This window comes from Cryptomeria japonica, chromosome 2 (genome assembly GCF_030272615.1).
Source record: "Cryptomeria japonica chromosome 2, Sugi_1.0, whole genome shotgun sequence".
NCBI classification, from domain to species: Eukaryota; Viridiplantae; Streptophyta; class Pinopsida; order Cupressales; family Cupressaceae; genus Cryptomeria; species Cryptomeria japonica.
Window position 1 is genome coordinate 456,204,652 of NC_081406.1, and position 16,399 is coordinate 456,221,050.

A 16,399-nucleotide genomic window follows, 5' to 3' on the forward strand; every position below is an offset into this window, starting at 1 on the left:
CTTCAATGGTATCTTCATTAAGGTATTATAAAATGGTTTCAATAATTGCGTCGTATGTATGAATTCAATACTACTACCTATCTATATATAAATGAAGCAATAGAATTATATGAGAACGTCTTGAGCAAACAGAAAGAGACTAATTTTGAACTTCAAAGTTAAAAAGAAAGAGGATACCTTACTCATTGTTATAATAAAAGATTTGCAGGATCTTAATAAAGTTGACAACAATACTTTGATAGGAACAAAATAGCTAAGTGGCTAAGTGCTATTGAATGGGAGAATTAGATCAGTAAGAGGTACCTAACTGGGTTAAACAAAGCATTGAAAAGCTACAACTCATTACTATTTGATCTCAAGACTAATTGTATGAGCCTTAATTTCAATATTGTAGATGACGATATGAATTTGAATGATTAAAAATGGTAAAAAATAACTTCAAGATGCAGGTTACTAAGGAATTGATCAACATAGATGCTATTGATGGAAGCACAATGTAGACTCTTACCCATAGGAATGCTCATCATTCAAATATTTATTTTCTTATAATTAGGAAGTTTTGGGTGGTGATTTTAAAATATCTAGTTTCAGCTTATTTGCTGTAAATCGCTGTAAATAGTTAGTTGTGATACTTTGCACTCACCCTAGATCAAACTTTCAGAAAATCCCTTTTGTGCTTTCAGGTTAAAAGCACATCCCCTATTCATTCCAAGTTTTATCACACAAGGGAGGTACCCCTTTCAAAAAAAAAAAAAAAGTTTATCTAACTATAACATATCCAACTATTAGTGTGTTTTGTTGCTACCATTGGGCAAGTCATATGCACAAAACTAGCGACAAAATTTGTTCACTAACAATGTCAAAAGACCAAAATGTAATCTTTTCATAACTCAATTTTATTTGGCAGTTGATTTTTCTAGCCTTTACTTGCTCCTAGACTGACTGGGTGTAGACATTAATGTCAATATTTTTTTCCAAGTTTAGGGTCCATTAACCCTATTTGTCTTAAGAAAAAAAATAATCAGTACTTTCACACATTGACAGTAGGCTAGAATAATAATAGGTAAAATTATGCGTATTTGATAAAAAACAAAAGATTAACCATTTAATTTCATAGGTTTAATCTTCCATAATATATTGACATCACACAAAAAAATCCCTTTATAATCCAGGTCCTTATGCTTTTCAGTGTTTGCTTGATGCTTAACTCTCACACCGTCAACAATACACGGGCTTTTTTTTTAATCCAAGCCAAAAATATTAAGGCACAACTTCATATATGTTAATCGAAACAACATTCACCGGTAGCAAAATAGAATTCAAGTTAAGAGACAAATCACTTTGCTAAGGGCTTAATCATCACAATTTAAAACCGTGTGCTTTAAAGCAGGCATGTTTTCATTCAATAGCTACCCTTACGAAAAAATTTAATATTAATATAAACTCAAGTCTACTGAAATTATTAGCTATTTTCATTTATATCTAAGCTCATTTGAAGTCTACCTTGAGTCATTGCTGACAATAGAAGATTAGCAACTACAATGCTTCAAAATAATCACAATAAACAATAGAAGGAACATTTACATTTAAATTGCAAAATATGATAGTTCAAATTCTTCGAATCTATATATAAACATTTTCTTTAATCTTTAGATGTATTTAAGAATGAACAGAAAGTACGAATCCCATATTAGAACAACCACAAAGATCAACAAATAAATCATATACAGCTGTTGCGAGTTGCAACAATATTTAACTAGATTAACCACATCTATTCCCATAGGATGAAGCCAGATGCAAGAAATCAGAGCATTTTAGAATTAAAAGTTGTCAAAACCATGAAAGTGGAACACGCTAAGCCATGGACACAAGCATTCCCTGCACAGCGAAATTTATTGCCTTTCTTGATCTCTGAAGCCCTTTCCAATCTAGTCACAATATACACAAAATCATTACTAAAACTTGTGTTATCTTCTTGCCCTTACAATTATGCTACATTTTTAAGTTTTAACCCAATAACATGTCTAATGAGGTACATCACTAAATACTTAGAGCAACTGAAATGTTCAAAAAAACAAAAGAAGTATTGACAATAGAAATTGCAGATTCAACTAGGGGGAAAAATAACCGCTTCACAAAATTTACAGAGAATTAGCATTAAAACAAAGCTTAGTTAAACATCTTATATAGATGGTAGTGTTTGGAAGAAATTGATCCTTTTTATCCCTTATACAATTTATGCATCTAGTGTGCCATTGCTTCTACAAGTATCCTCCCACAAGGGTAGAAATAGATAGAATGTTAACCTTCTCCCTATCCAAATCCCCTATAGTGCCTTGAATCATAACTCAGATTTAAGAAAAAGACTACTAATACCCTTGACACCTGTAATAACCAATGGTGCCAGAAAGTGTTGGTCACACTCCATATCTTCTAAAATCTAAGAACGATTGGCTTTTGACTATGTGTTTTGCAAAGTATATGAAAAATTGCTAGTCCTTCATAAAGCGAAGTATCTAACTGACAATGCAGATCTACTAGAGGCTTTTAATGAAAGTTCAAGATTAGATGACTGAGAATAGAAGAAACTGCTAAATCTAAGAGCACACCAATGGAATCATTCAACTCACAGAAAGCCTTTTAATTTTCAGTATAATATCAAAACTATAACAGCAATATATCAAAACTAAATCATAAACCAATCTTGCATTCAATAAACTATTACTTAAATCACACTTGAAATTTACCACACCACATAAAACAATAAACGGCAGTGTTTTAATTATCATGTACACAAGGAGTTATGAATAAAAGACAGCGATTTAATTAATAATTAGCACATAGGGAGCGTTTCACAATAAGGATAATGTGCAGCAATTAATGTCTTTAAAGGGTAAAGATTATAATTTATAATAAAAGGGGTTATTAATGAAGGATATGTCCATTCAAAGAGTTATCTCCATTTAAAGAGACATAAAGATATAAAAAGGAGATGACTTCCTTGAAGGGAATGATGGAGCCAATCGGCATGGAAGCAGAGAAAGCAGTCAATCAAGGAAGAAACAATCAGTTTCAGATTTAATAAGAATAGTCAACAGACTTATATAGTTACAAGTATTTGGTATGATGCATATTACATATTACTTTTCTTGCTGATCCAACTAGCATGTCTGCAATTAAATAATATTTTGGAATAATAAGTAATTAGTAGAATGCTCTAATGTATATTATCATTCTTGCTAATATCCTTAATATATACATAATTAGTTCGTAATGATTCATTTAATACTTTGCTCCAACCAACCATCCCATTATGGGGTGAAGGAAGAAATACATGATAAGAAGGCAGCAGCGCTGACACCCCCATCAAGTACACGAACCCCATGGTGGGGCCAAGAGGCCGAATGACTAGGTTCTCATTCCATGCTCTTGGGCTTGATTGGAAAGGACAGGCTCCCGATGTCTTATACGATTCTGCAAGAGATTCCATAGTGTGGATTGGTTGGTAGGGTAAGCCTTTGATTGAAACCCATCATGCTCTCTAAATAAGGAAACATTGATAGGGGGTGCAGATACAAGCATCCCACTAGGTAGACCACCCCATGCTGAATGTCCAAGGTGCCTACCACTTGGGGCCAAGGGGGATAATATATCCGCTCTTGGGTTTAGTGTGAAGATTGCTTCAAGCCGATCCTATCGTGCTCATTCAAACTCTTTTGTGATTAGACCTATCTAATGAATTTTATGATAATTATTTGTATTTATATGTGTGATTACTAACCCTAATGGAAATAATTGAGATTTATGAATCATATAAATATGCATATCCATGTTTGATATGGTTGCTGGACTTAAATCAGAGTTTATCTTCTTAAAAGGCATTCTTAATGGTAAAGTTATACCTCTAAGTTTCTAACGATCTTACATTTCTTATTTGAATGGCATTTGTCATTTTAGGGCAATCCCACAAGGGGACATTACATAATTTCATTAATTTCCTTGTAGCATCAAAGATTGGCATGACTTTCCTAAAATTATGGATGCATCAGTGTTGTGACCATTTCACACATCGCCCCATTAGAATGGGGACCCCCTTTTCTTCGCTTTTGTTTTGCCTTTTCTTCGCTTTTGTTTTGCCTTTTCTTCTCTCTGCTTTTAGGGTTTTGAGTAAGTGGTCTGTCTGGGCTAGGGCTAAACCTTAGGGGTTTCTTTTAGACATTATTCAAGCTGAGTCTAGACAAATTTTGGAATTTGTTAAGCGTCCTCCCGAGGATTGAGATTGTTGAATTGAGGTGTGCTTGTCAGGAAAGTCAGATAGGTCCCAGGTTAGGTCTAGTCAGGGTTCTTTGGGTAAAATCCAAATTTTGTCTAAGTGTTAGCATTTTGAAGGTGAAACTATGTATTCTTGCCTAGGTTAATTTTGATCATTTTTTTTGAGGTAAGATGATGCCTGAAACAGAGAAATCGCCCCTGTCCTTCACTGGAGGCCCAGGGCGAATTTCATTCTAAGTGCAATCTCTTGTTTTGAGAAGGCTTGCTAACTGGTTCCTGGCCTTGAAGATGACCTGACTCTGCCTTGTGAAATGATTGAGACCTAAATTTTGAATATTTTAGCCAGAAAGGACAAAATCGCTCATGTCCCTCACTCAGGGACCAGGGCGAAAATGTTATTTTATGCATATTTGTCACTGACTTTTCTATTTTGTTTTGTGCAGGGTCTCCAGGAGAGATGATTGGACGTGCCTTGATGCTTTTGAAGATTTCGAAGGCATGAAAATAATGAATTTTGAAGGATTAAGAGAAAATCGCTCCTGTCCCTCTCTGAGGGACCAGGGCGAAAAGACTTAGCAGAGTCATTCCTGACCTTGTTTGGTCAAATTGAAACATCAAAGGCATGGTGGACGGCGAAATGAACGTAATAGAGCATCCAGACTTGATTAAAAACAATGAAATGATGGAGTTTTTGTCTAGAAAGGTAAATTCGCTCCTGTCCCTCACCAAGGGTCCAGGGCGAAATTCATTATATGCACAATTTTAGACCTTCCTTGGACATTAACTCTTATTCATAGCGTCAAGTAAGATGAAATCTTCCCTAGCAAAGGAATTTCGAGATGAAAAATGAGACAATTTGATCATGGTGACAAAGTTCGCTCCTGTCCCTCACTGAAGGACCGGAGCTTGATTTTTCAAATTTGCACTGTTCTTGTAGGATCAGGACAATTTTATAATTGGAAGAGATCAAGGAGGGCATGTTTTGTCCATTGAATATAATTTGAGTGGTCCACAAAGGAGGAAATCAACCCAAGTGACAATAGGCGCTCCTGTCCCTCACTGAAGGACCATGGCGTTTTTTCAAGATTGTCCTCTTCGTTTGAGATTTTGAGGCAAAACCTGACTTGGATGGGAAGGAAAAATGATGTTTTATGCCTTAGATGCGATTGAAGGTTTAAAGAACAAGGAAATATACCTAGAAGGCAAAAGGCGCTCCTGTCCCTCTCCAAGGGTCCAGAGCGATTTTCCAAAAGTGCAAATTTCTTGCAAAAGACAAGGCAAGTTTGTGATTGAAATGAATGGAATAAGGCATGTTTAGCCCGTTGAAGATAATTTGGAAGGCTAGCAAAGGACGGATAAGTTTGAAATTGCAAAATCGCTCCTGTCCCTCTCCAAGGGACCAGGGCGAAAAATCTAATAGTTAGCTTTTCTCTCCAAGATTGGACAAATCTAGGCCAAGGCGCAAGCTTGAAAGAGTGTTTAAAATGCCTTGAGGTGGAATTAAGAGGCAAGATTTACAAATTTTGATGATAATAAGGAAAATCGCTCCTGTCCCTCTCCAAGGGTCCAGGGCGAAATTTCCAAATGTGCCCATTTACCTTACATTTTGAATTGATGATTTTGTTCCCAAGACTCAAGATCAATCGTATCCAAGGAAGGGAACACTTTGGCTTACCTTTCAGAGGAGGCTATAAGTGAAGCTCTCCATCTCCCAGAGCATAAAGATATGATTTACAAAAGCTTAGAAGGAGCCAGGTCAATGTATGAAGATGATCCAGACACTTGCTTGAGCATCATCAATAAGAATTGGTTACTCAAAAGCCGTCCTCGCCTAAGCAAGATTCCCAACACACCACATAGGATCGACTTCCAAGAGGAATACAGAGATTTGATAACTTTTCTCAATCGAGTTACGGGGGCTCCTCAAGCCTTCTACTTTGAGAAGTGGATGTTCTACTTCATCCAAGTGATAGTTCAAGGGAAAGGAACGATTCATTGGGCTAGAATTATTAGCCATTGCCTGGATGTGCAGTTAAAAAGACTAAAGCCTACCAAGTCACTCCACATGAGCTCATACGTCATATATGCCTTGATCAGGAGTTTCGAATATGTAGGACTACCTCACAGGGGAGTGATCGGAAGAGGACCCGGAGAGGTGAGAGTTTGTGACTCTTATGTTCATTTGCATCATCCACCAGGAAGTGACTACAAGTTAGTCAATGATACCTTCACGATGAACGTCACTAGGATATTGCAAGGCGGGATTCACAATCGACTATCTCTGGATGCACAAGAGCTTGTAAAGAGGTATGGTGCTTGGTTCATCCAATTTCAAAAGTTTACATATATCAGAGTTCATGGGTGTCCTTCACCTCCCTACATGTTGCCGAGGTATCCGATAGACAGGATAGTGCTACTTGAGGTGACTAGGCAGTTGGCAACATATGCGAAGGCATTCAGACATAGGCATGGAAGTGGAATTCCCGTGCCCATCATATTGGGGAATTCAGTTGAGGTATGTCCTAATGCTCAGGCCTTGGATGATGCAGAGAGGGAATTGGCTTTATATTCATTCACGTTATTTGCCTTGAGGGAGAATTTTGATCCTTATGGGTATATGGAGGAGACAGCTGGTAGGAAGTACAAGCACGAATTTCAGGTAGAGGACTTTTGGATGAATCTCTCAAGTGATTTAGAAGTGAAAAGAAAGATGCATTCCAGATTACCTTTAGATTTCATCAGGAAATGCAAAGTTTACAGAGTGGCCGATCAAGCTCAGGACAGTGGTAGACATCTCCAGTCATCCTATGACAGAGAAGACAAAGCAGTGAAGATAGATTGGAACGAGCCTGAGATTTCAAACTTGAGAGTCTTGATGGCCCCAGTTTTGTCATGTACTCGCAGATGGGTGGATGTGCAACATCAAAAGTTAAGAGAACAGAACGTACCAATGACTTTTACTTTGGAGGAAAGACTAGAAGAAGGAGGAGCAAGCACAAGGGAAGACAATTCTCATACTAGAGGCGCGAAGAGGAAAGAAAGACCTGAGAAAAGGGAACCCTCCAAGAAGAAGCAAGAGGCCAATCGAGATCGCTCATCAGGCACATCTTCTCGACATGAAAAAAGGACAAGTCAAGTTGAAGGACAAGAGAAGATGGTACCTGAGGTTGATGAATCTATGGAGTCAATGGTACAGAATGATAAACCTGAAAAAGGGAAGGCACCTCAGCATTCATCAAGTCAATCTCCCCAAGTCGATGAGCTACATGAAGAGAAGAATGATGATGAAGTGACATCTCCTCTCCAAGAAGACGAACCATTGCCTAAAGAAATACAAGTTAGAGAGACGAGATCCGCCATTCCAAATTGGTTGAAGGAGAGACTGATGAGGGTGATTGTGATTGAGGATGAGGATGATGTAATTGACTTAGAGAGCCTTATAAGAAATTCTCAAGAGGCAACGGAAAAGAGGAAGGCCAAGAAGATGTCCAAGATGATCACAGATGAGACAGGGTCTAGGAAATTGCAGATTGCTACACCAGTAGTGGACAAGTATGAAGGTGAAATTCTTGCAGAAGAATATGATGTAGAGACGTTTGAACTTGGTCCACTCACTGCTGAGCAGGCACTGGATGAGGCAATCGATTCATTTGAAGCACTTAAAGACAAGCTTAAGGAAGAAATGGAAAAGAATAGAAAGCTTGAGAGAGAGAGAGGTGCTTGGAGAGGCTACTTTAGCCATCTCAATCAGCCCTTGGGACGTCAGGATCCAGCAGTGTCTCCTATGCAAGCGCTTCCCCTTGAATCAGTTGGCGAGGCAGAGAGAGTCAAGAGCTTGGTTCAGCTTATGAGCTCTTGGATTGACAAATCCCACACAGTTGCCGTTGAATTTACGACAAGAATGATGCAGACAATCCACCGGGCTATCCAGGTCCTTGAGATCGTCCACAACCTGATGATAACGGTGGCCGCTTTCGCTCACACTAGAGATGTTATCATTCCTGTTCTGCAAGTAATCAGGCAAACACCAAGGAAGATCCTAGCACAAGAAAAGATAATGGATGGAGGAGCTCATAATTTACTCCAGTGGTCAACTCTACTCCAAATGAAGGAGGTTCTTTTCGAGGATATCAACACCAAATGCAATCAAGTTGAGGGCGTCATTCATCCAATTCAGGATAAGGTGTTTGAAGTGTTATGTACCATTCTCGGCAAGAGGATCGAAGTTGAGACGAATGTGGACCTTCAAGAGTTGGAAGAGAGAGTCAAGGTCATCTTTTGCAAAGATGAGAATGTCATCACAGATGGGCAACGAGATCTAATGTTCACTACTATGCTCCTGATTGAGAAGATCAAAGAACTTGAACCTGGATGGGAAACGGCTCTTCTCAAGGCCTTTGATCAGGTTATCCACTTGGAGGAACGAATGAGGAATCTTCCCGAGATTCCTATTGCTGAGATTGAAGGAACTGTGTCCAGATTCGTTGCATATGCTAAGAAAGAACATTGGAAAGGGAATAAGGTTCTAGAAGAGAGGTTGTTATAAAATGATGTGGCATCTTAATTATCATTGGTCTATGTTCCCTCGATTTTTGTGCCAATTAAATATTTGGCTATGCATTTAATAATGTTCAACTAAAAAGGGAACTTTTTGTAACAAACCCTAATTAGGGTTTAGGTGTCAAAATCTCAGTCGTTGATCTTCTTTTGATCTGGGCCGTTCATTGTAATTGAGGATGCTATATATACCCTCACTCATTTTCATTTTGTCATTAGAGATAAGCAATTAGAAATTAGGAGATTAGAGCTTTTGGAGAGAAGAAAGTTATTTTGTAGCAAGATTGAGCATTGAAGAAGGAATTTCAAACAATTGTTGTCTATTTTGGCTTTGAGATCAATAAAATATTGAAGTTATGGTGTTTTATTGCAATTCTTGTGGCTATCTTCATGGTTGTTTACTTTCTTGAATCATTCTCAGTCGAAGTAGTATTTAAGTTTGAAGGACTAAGTGTTAGGCTTGATCTTTGGTGAGATTCACGTTCCAAACCACTAGCTTCTTACTGATTGTAAGGACGCCTTGTGTGGTCAACTAGAGATATCTAGATTGCTTGAACCTTCGATCAGTATTGAACTATTGATATGTACCTTCATGGTAGTGTCTATAATTCTTGATGATTCGAAAAATCACTAATCACCTTAGAAGATCGCATCAATTCCAGTAGAGTTGTAATTCCTTGGCAATACTAAAATTGGTAGAATCTTACCGAGTCTAGCCTACATTGAGTCATTCTTAGGATTAGATTAGAATTCATCTCTTGCAAACCCTATCTTTTGATCTTTTTTGAGAACTTGTTAGTTTTAGGAAAATTTTGTTCCTGCAGCTCGAAAACGTAAGGCCCCTTGAAGAAACAGCATTTACAACGACCACTGGTGCTTATCCACACGTAGAGATCCTACAACGAAGAACCTTGAAGTCACCCCGATTGATCCATTCTCGCGATATCTTCAACATTCGGAGGCTTTACTCAAGAGAGGATAAGGTACCCTTGGGTATTTTATTCTGTGTTTGATAGTGTACAAAATACACGTCAACAATCAGCCACAATTGAATTACTGTAAGCACTTTTCTCTCTATTTGATGAGGTAGTTGTTGAAGTAGGGCTGCAACATGGGGTCCAATTTATCATAGACAATGTTTCTAGTAGTGTGGTTTGTTGGAAAAAAAATTATGGAAAAGTATCCTACATTATTTTGGAGCCCATGCTCAATGCATTGTCTTGATTTGACCCTAAAATAAATTAAAAAACTTCATTAGGTTAAATATGTAGTAGAAGGGTTGTGGACCATTAGAAAATTTATCTATAATCACACAAAGGTGCTCAATATGATGCATGCTTTCACGAATGGAAATGAACTTGTTTTACTAGGGCTGATGAGATTTGCTACCCATTTCCTCACATTTCAAAATATGTCAAAAAAAAAAAAGAAACGTTCATTTTGACTAAGTGGGTTAAGTCTTGCTTTGCTAGTTGCTTGGATGTTTTTAAGGTAAATTCTTTGGAAATGATGTGTAGGTAATATAAGGCCTCCTCAAGTAATTGAGAGATTTTTTCTTGATGCAGAGCAACAAAGGACAGCTACAGTAGAGTTGCCCATGAACCAACAAGCAAACAGATTCTTCTCAAATGTATGTATCATCGACTCTAAGACATGCTTAAAATGAGGTATGTATCATCGACTCTAAGACAACCTTAAAATGAGGTATTTGCAATCGACTTTTACCTCTTCCCTCTTTGAAACTAAGTGGAATACTGATAAATTTTGGTATTGATCAGGGCAATAATGAAATATTTTTGGCAAGGAAGCCAAATCCATTTGATAGATGGTGTAGACACTAAAAAATGGTCAACGCCTACATCTCCTATTTTTAACGTGTTTACTAGTCATCCACATAATCCTTACTGCTTGTTGATCTTGTCGCATTCTTCTCTCCCATTTTTTGTCCAATTAATATCATTTTCTCCCAAATTTCGATTCAATGATATCAATTTGTCCCATTTTCTGACCAATTGATGTCATTTCATCTCCATTTCAATTTTATGACATCAATTCCTCCCAAAACATGTCCCAATGATGTCAATTTACTACCATTTGGGTTCTGCAATATCATTTTCTCCCAAAACCTGTCCAAATGGCATCATTTTGTCCCAATTTCAGTCTCATAACATCATTTTGACCTCATTTCTTGTTCCATAGCATCATTTCGTCCCCATTTCATGTCCTTTGACTTATTTTGACCTGATTTACCCATTTTGACCCAATTCTTCCTAGTTTCACTCAGTTTGACATAATTGGACCAATTTGAGGTCTTTGGATGTCAATTTGACTTATTTGCCTCCAAGGTTTAATTAATTTAATTAATTAAACCCTCTTTCCTACTAACCCTTCTAAAAATTAAATAAATAAATTTAAAATTTATTTATTTATTCCTTTTGCCTATTAATTAAATAAATTCATTTTATTTAATTACCTCACCCAAAATATGAATGATAAATTAATAAATTATATATATATATTAATTTATCATATTTATCTTCTTCTAAAATTGAGATAATTAATAAATTTTATTTATTAATTTTCCATAATATCTTCTTTTTATGAGAAGTTTACTAAATCATATTTATTAATTTCTCCTATTTATCCTCTCGCATGGGGATAATTCTCGTTTTTTATTTTTTTAATTCTTCTATTTATCCTCTTATGTGAAGATATTTAATAATTTTTAATTATTAAATCTCCATAATATCTCCAACCTACTAATTTGATCTTTATGAGGAGATAATTAATGATTTTATTTATTAATTCTCCATAATATCTTCTCCTCGGCTTTTTTCCATTGTACAAGAAATAAGAAGACACAGTCCCCAGCAAAGTCGCCAAAAATCTGTTGATTAACAAATTTTGTTCTCTTCAAAAATATAACAATATTGACTCCCAACCCGAACAAGAGAACAAACTATTAACAATAGTTGGATAAGTTGCAATTACCTCTACAACTTTCCTCTAGATTTGAGAGGTACAACTCCCTCTGATGATATAAATTTGAATTTTTCAGATGTGCTTTTAAATAGAAAGCAACAAAGGTGGGACTTTCAACCGGAAAGCCTTAAAGGACAAAAAAAGGGAAAAGATAGCATGCAAAGCAAGAAAGAGATTTTAACTAATCATCAGTGCATGTTACTATTATTTATTCAAAGATAAACACCATGCAACAGTGATTAATGGAGGAAAAATAAATCTTTAACACTCAAAGCATAGAATCTTGAACAAGGATGCATTCACTTAAGAGAAATGCATATTTATCCAACATAGCACAAAGTCTAATCACATCAAATAAACTTTTCAAAACCCCATTGCTTGATATTAAAGCAGAAAAAACTACTAAATCCAAAATTTCAAGAAAACAACACAAGTCTGTATTTCTAAAAACCTTCCTCCCCCTTCTTTTTTCCTATCTGCCTCCTTTTTATAACTAAAACCCCTTTAGCCATTTCCAAGAAACAGTTTCAGAGTAACGGTCTTGAAAATGACCGTTTTAAACACTGTTCAGAGTAAAACAAAATTACCAGAAAAACCCATCATTAACACTAAAGCCATATTGTAAATAACTTTCTAACTTCATACTTCTTCATCAGGTACGGGGTTCCTGCCAGCAATTCGTTTGTCGATCAGTTCAGCCTTTATTTCTTCTTCAATTAGCACCCCAAAGGACTGCTGCAAATTCATCTTCATCTTGTATATGCTCTCGGGCGAAGTCGGTTAAGTCAAAGGGGATGTTGTCCTGCATATGTTCAACATCGGGTTGTATCACCGGAGCTTTCCCTTTGAGCACCATCTTGTTTGTCATCTGAAAAAACTAATTACCAGGATTCCTCCTCACAATTATTTCTTCTCGCAAACATTGTTCCTGATTTTCGGCCTGCTCCGCAATTTTTCCTAATAGGGTGATGGTCTTTCTATATCCGGCAAAATCAGTTTGTTGTTCCATGCAAAAGATCGTAGCGCTTGGATAATATTCCCTTGTTCATTTTCCAGCCAATTTAGGTTTGGATTATCAACCGGCAGTTGGTTATCATGAGGCAAAACCATTCTGACAAAGGAAACTCATGATGGCGTGCATTACTATGGTCGGTTTCAGAGGGTGGTGCATTAAATTCCATCTACAAAGGTGATAATATCGAGCGCTACGACACATGCTGCCACCTTTATGTGCCTTAAACCGTTTAATCAACCATTAATGAGGGTACTAGCAAATCTTCATCCGATTTGTTTCTTGGAAGTTGTGTGACGTGCAGCAACAAGCTGACCTGGAAGCCTGCAGAAAATTTGAATTCTTCGATACCCCGATATTGGCCTACAAGGGAGTATCGGTCACTGGGAAGAAAAAGGAATTGGGAACAATGCGGATTTTTGGTTATCATCCGATTGCCCGATAAATAACGGTCCCTCCTTTGGAATCGCCGCATCGGGTGAATTTGGAATTCAAGAACCTCGAAACATAGTTTTGATGCACTAAGGTTTTACCGATAAAACATAAACGATGAAGAAAAACCATTAGTTAAATAGAGGCAGGCATTTTGAAAAATAAAGGGGGGCTAACATAACTGAAATCCAATGCATGCAGGGCGAATGCGAGAGCTTCAACATTTCATTTGTAGCCTCTAGTTTGTTATTTGGATTTTGTAACATTGTATTATTATTATTATAAGTTACTAGATTCAAAGTTGTGATTGATTCCTGGGTTCAAAATTTTAACTTAGAGACAAAGTGTGTACTATAGATTGTAATCAACAAAATCAATCAAAAGAATCCATATGTATTTTTTGTAGCCTCTTATTTTATTTCACTTTTAATCTCTCTACAATTTTTTGGCATGTAAAAGAACTCCAATTATTAATTTATTTCCTATTTTTTATGATTTTTTTGGCATTTTTTAATTTCCCCTTTTTTCCAGTTTAATCCCAAGGCATTGAACTACAATTATACTATTGGTTTGTGGCATTAGTTCCAATCCCAAGTCATGCTGCTATGGTTCAAAGCATAGTTCCCAAACTCGGACTCGGCAAAGCCGACTCGACTCATGACTCAACTATGACAAGGCAATGACTCGGCAAAATTAAAAAAACCCTTGAAATTTAGAGATTTTTAACGATTTAAAACTTGTTTCATGCACCCATTATTGAATAAAGCTTAAAGACACTATAACATCATCAAATAGAAGCTAATTTGATCACATACATAAACATACATCCATCACATGCGTAGAAATGTAAATTGTAGCTGAAGGAAATAAAAAACATAGATATATAGAGCTATAAATGTTGTCAAATGTATATAAAATCCATGACATCGAATGTTCCCAAACATATATGTAACTGTAAACAAAAACAAGTCTATGGCTCAAGCTCTAGCTCATCCTCATCCTCAGAGTAGTTTGTCTGCCTCCTACAAATGCGTCTAAGGTAGCACCTGGATGACTAAGTAGTCATAGTCTCCGCCTGTGAGGTGCCCCAATGATCAACATCAGTTGTGCCTGTGTCGGATCATGCTCTATCCTCCTCCTCTGCCATAGCCACAGCCTCAGCCTCTCTGTCTGCCTGGTCAGCCCACTCATGGTCCTCCTCAGTGAAGACGGGATCAGTAGACTCAGTGATCCACTCAGACTCTGGATCGATCTCAGCTAAAGTGATCAGAGAGGAGTCAGTGTCCAAAATTTGTCTAGTCCTAAGACGGAGGTTGTAATGAACAAAAACAAGATCATTCAGCCTCTCCACAGACAATCTATTACGCCTCTTCGAGTGGATGTGCTCGAACATGGACCAATTGCGCTCACATTCAGAAGCGCTGCATGGCTGAGTCAAAATACGGATGGCAATTTTCTGAAGGTTTGGGGTTGAGGGCCCAAACATTTGCCACCATCTATCTGAAATAAAGAAAAGAAAAAAAAATCAAACTCATTTCCAACTTTAAGGCTAGATTATAAAATCAAAAATTAAAATGCATAAGCAATAAACTTTAAAAAAATCAAACTCATTTCCAACATTTGCAACCCTTTTGGCTCCAAGACTGTCGGTGGTTCTCTAGCTCAACCTTCATATCCTCAACCATTTCTAACAAGAGGGGGCCACTTAACTCAGCATCAGTAGGGGCTTTAAACCCCGCACCACAAATGGTTATGGCATCTACCATGCCTTCCAATAAGGAGAACTATCACAAATAGATTATGATTAGACAAAGTAGAGTTCAACTTCAAACTATAAATTTACTTTTAAACTTAAAGCAATCAAATCAAAAAGAATTACCTGGCTGCAATAAATGGAATGTTGCAAAAGTACCAAAACTTGCAAATTTGTTTTCTTGCAGCATCATGAACCTCCTTGTTCCAACCCATGCTCTCAAGCAAGGGTTGTGCCCCAAGAGTACTGCATGGCACAAAATAACTATCCAACCTAGATTTCCGAACTCTAGGGCCAAAGGTCATAGTGCCACTAGGAGGAGTAGAAGTAGAATCACTAGCACTAGCAGAAGCACTAGGACGGAAGGGAGGCATGGAAGAACCCTCTCCAACACAGCCTGCAGATGTGGATGTAGACGCGGATGCGGATGCGGGTGCATGGGAGCCAAAGCACTTCACTCTTCCAATTACCTCTTCTTAGTTAACTTTTCTTATTCATGTGTTTCTAATTGGACATAACAGAAACGTTTTGCCTCAGCAGTTTGTTTTTTACATACCTCAATATCATGGCCAAGTATGCCGGCAATATGGTATTTAAATCTATTGATGCCACCAAAATTAATTTCTTTACAAAAAAAACATTTTGTTTGATTTTTTTGTCTGCCAATAAAGTCTTCAGTATATTTCCAAGCCTCATCCTTTTTAGGCATTGTGAAAAATGAATGTTTTTTAAACGTGAAGGCTGCTGCAATAAGAAAATTTTATAAAGTTATAAACTAATAGAAAAAATCAGCAAACCCTACTTTTTTTTAAGGAAAAATTGTAAATACATGTTTACAAATTTTTTCTTAAAAATTGTAGGGTTTGCACTTTGCTATTATTCTACTTCTCTCATTGAAGTTAAGCTAAAAAAATAAAAACATTCAAGATTTGGAAAGTTACCAAACAAATGAAAAAAATCCATTAACATACCTAAAAAAACTAACAAAATCTACAAAGTTTAACACTTACCTCTTTCAAATGAGTTGAGAAGTCTTGCTATGGACTCCTTGATGCTCTCAATGCAAGCCTATGGCCTCCCCAATGTGATTTGTGGTCTCCTTAATGCTCTTCTTCCCTGCTAGTTGCAAACCTATGGCCTCTTGTTTTCCTTCCTCTCTCACTTTTCCTCTCTTCTTTTCACAACTAGCAATTAGAAGACCTTTAAGGGTTAAATGAAAGAGAAATTAAAAAACAAAACATGTGAAAAAGCTTTTGTTTTTGTTTTTTGTTTTTTAAAATCGAAATTTGACATGCCGCCGGCCGAGTCCTGGAGCTCGGACTTGGCGAGTTTTGGCATAACTCGCCTGACTCGCTAGTCAAGCGAGTTATGGCCAAAAACCGTCGAGTCCG

General features: G+C 37.0%; 1 protein-coding gene across 2 annotated transcripts in view; it reads right to left on the reverse strand.

Annotated features, from left to right (window-relative positions):
- Positions 1–1,563: 1,563 nt before the first annotated feature.
- Positions 1,564–16,399, reverse strand: part of LOC131031612 (uncharacterized) — a 91,656-nt gene continuing 76,820 nt past the window's right edge. For both annotated transcript variants that reach the window (XM_057962775.2, XM_057962774.2), the window contains one exon: positions 1,564–1,928. Coding sequence is in view for 1 of the 2 variants with exons in the window: in XM_057962774.2 (XP_057818757.1) it covers positions 1,893–1,928 (36 nt within the window). In the remaining variant the exon portion in view is untranslated. The remainder of the gene's footprint in view (positions 1,929–16,399) is intronic.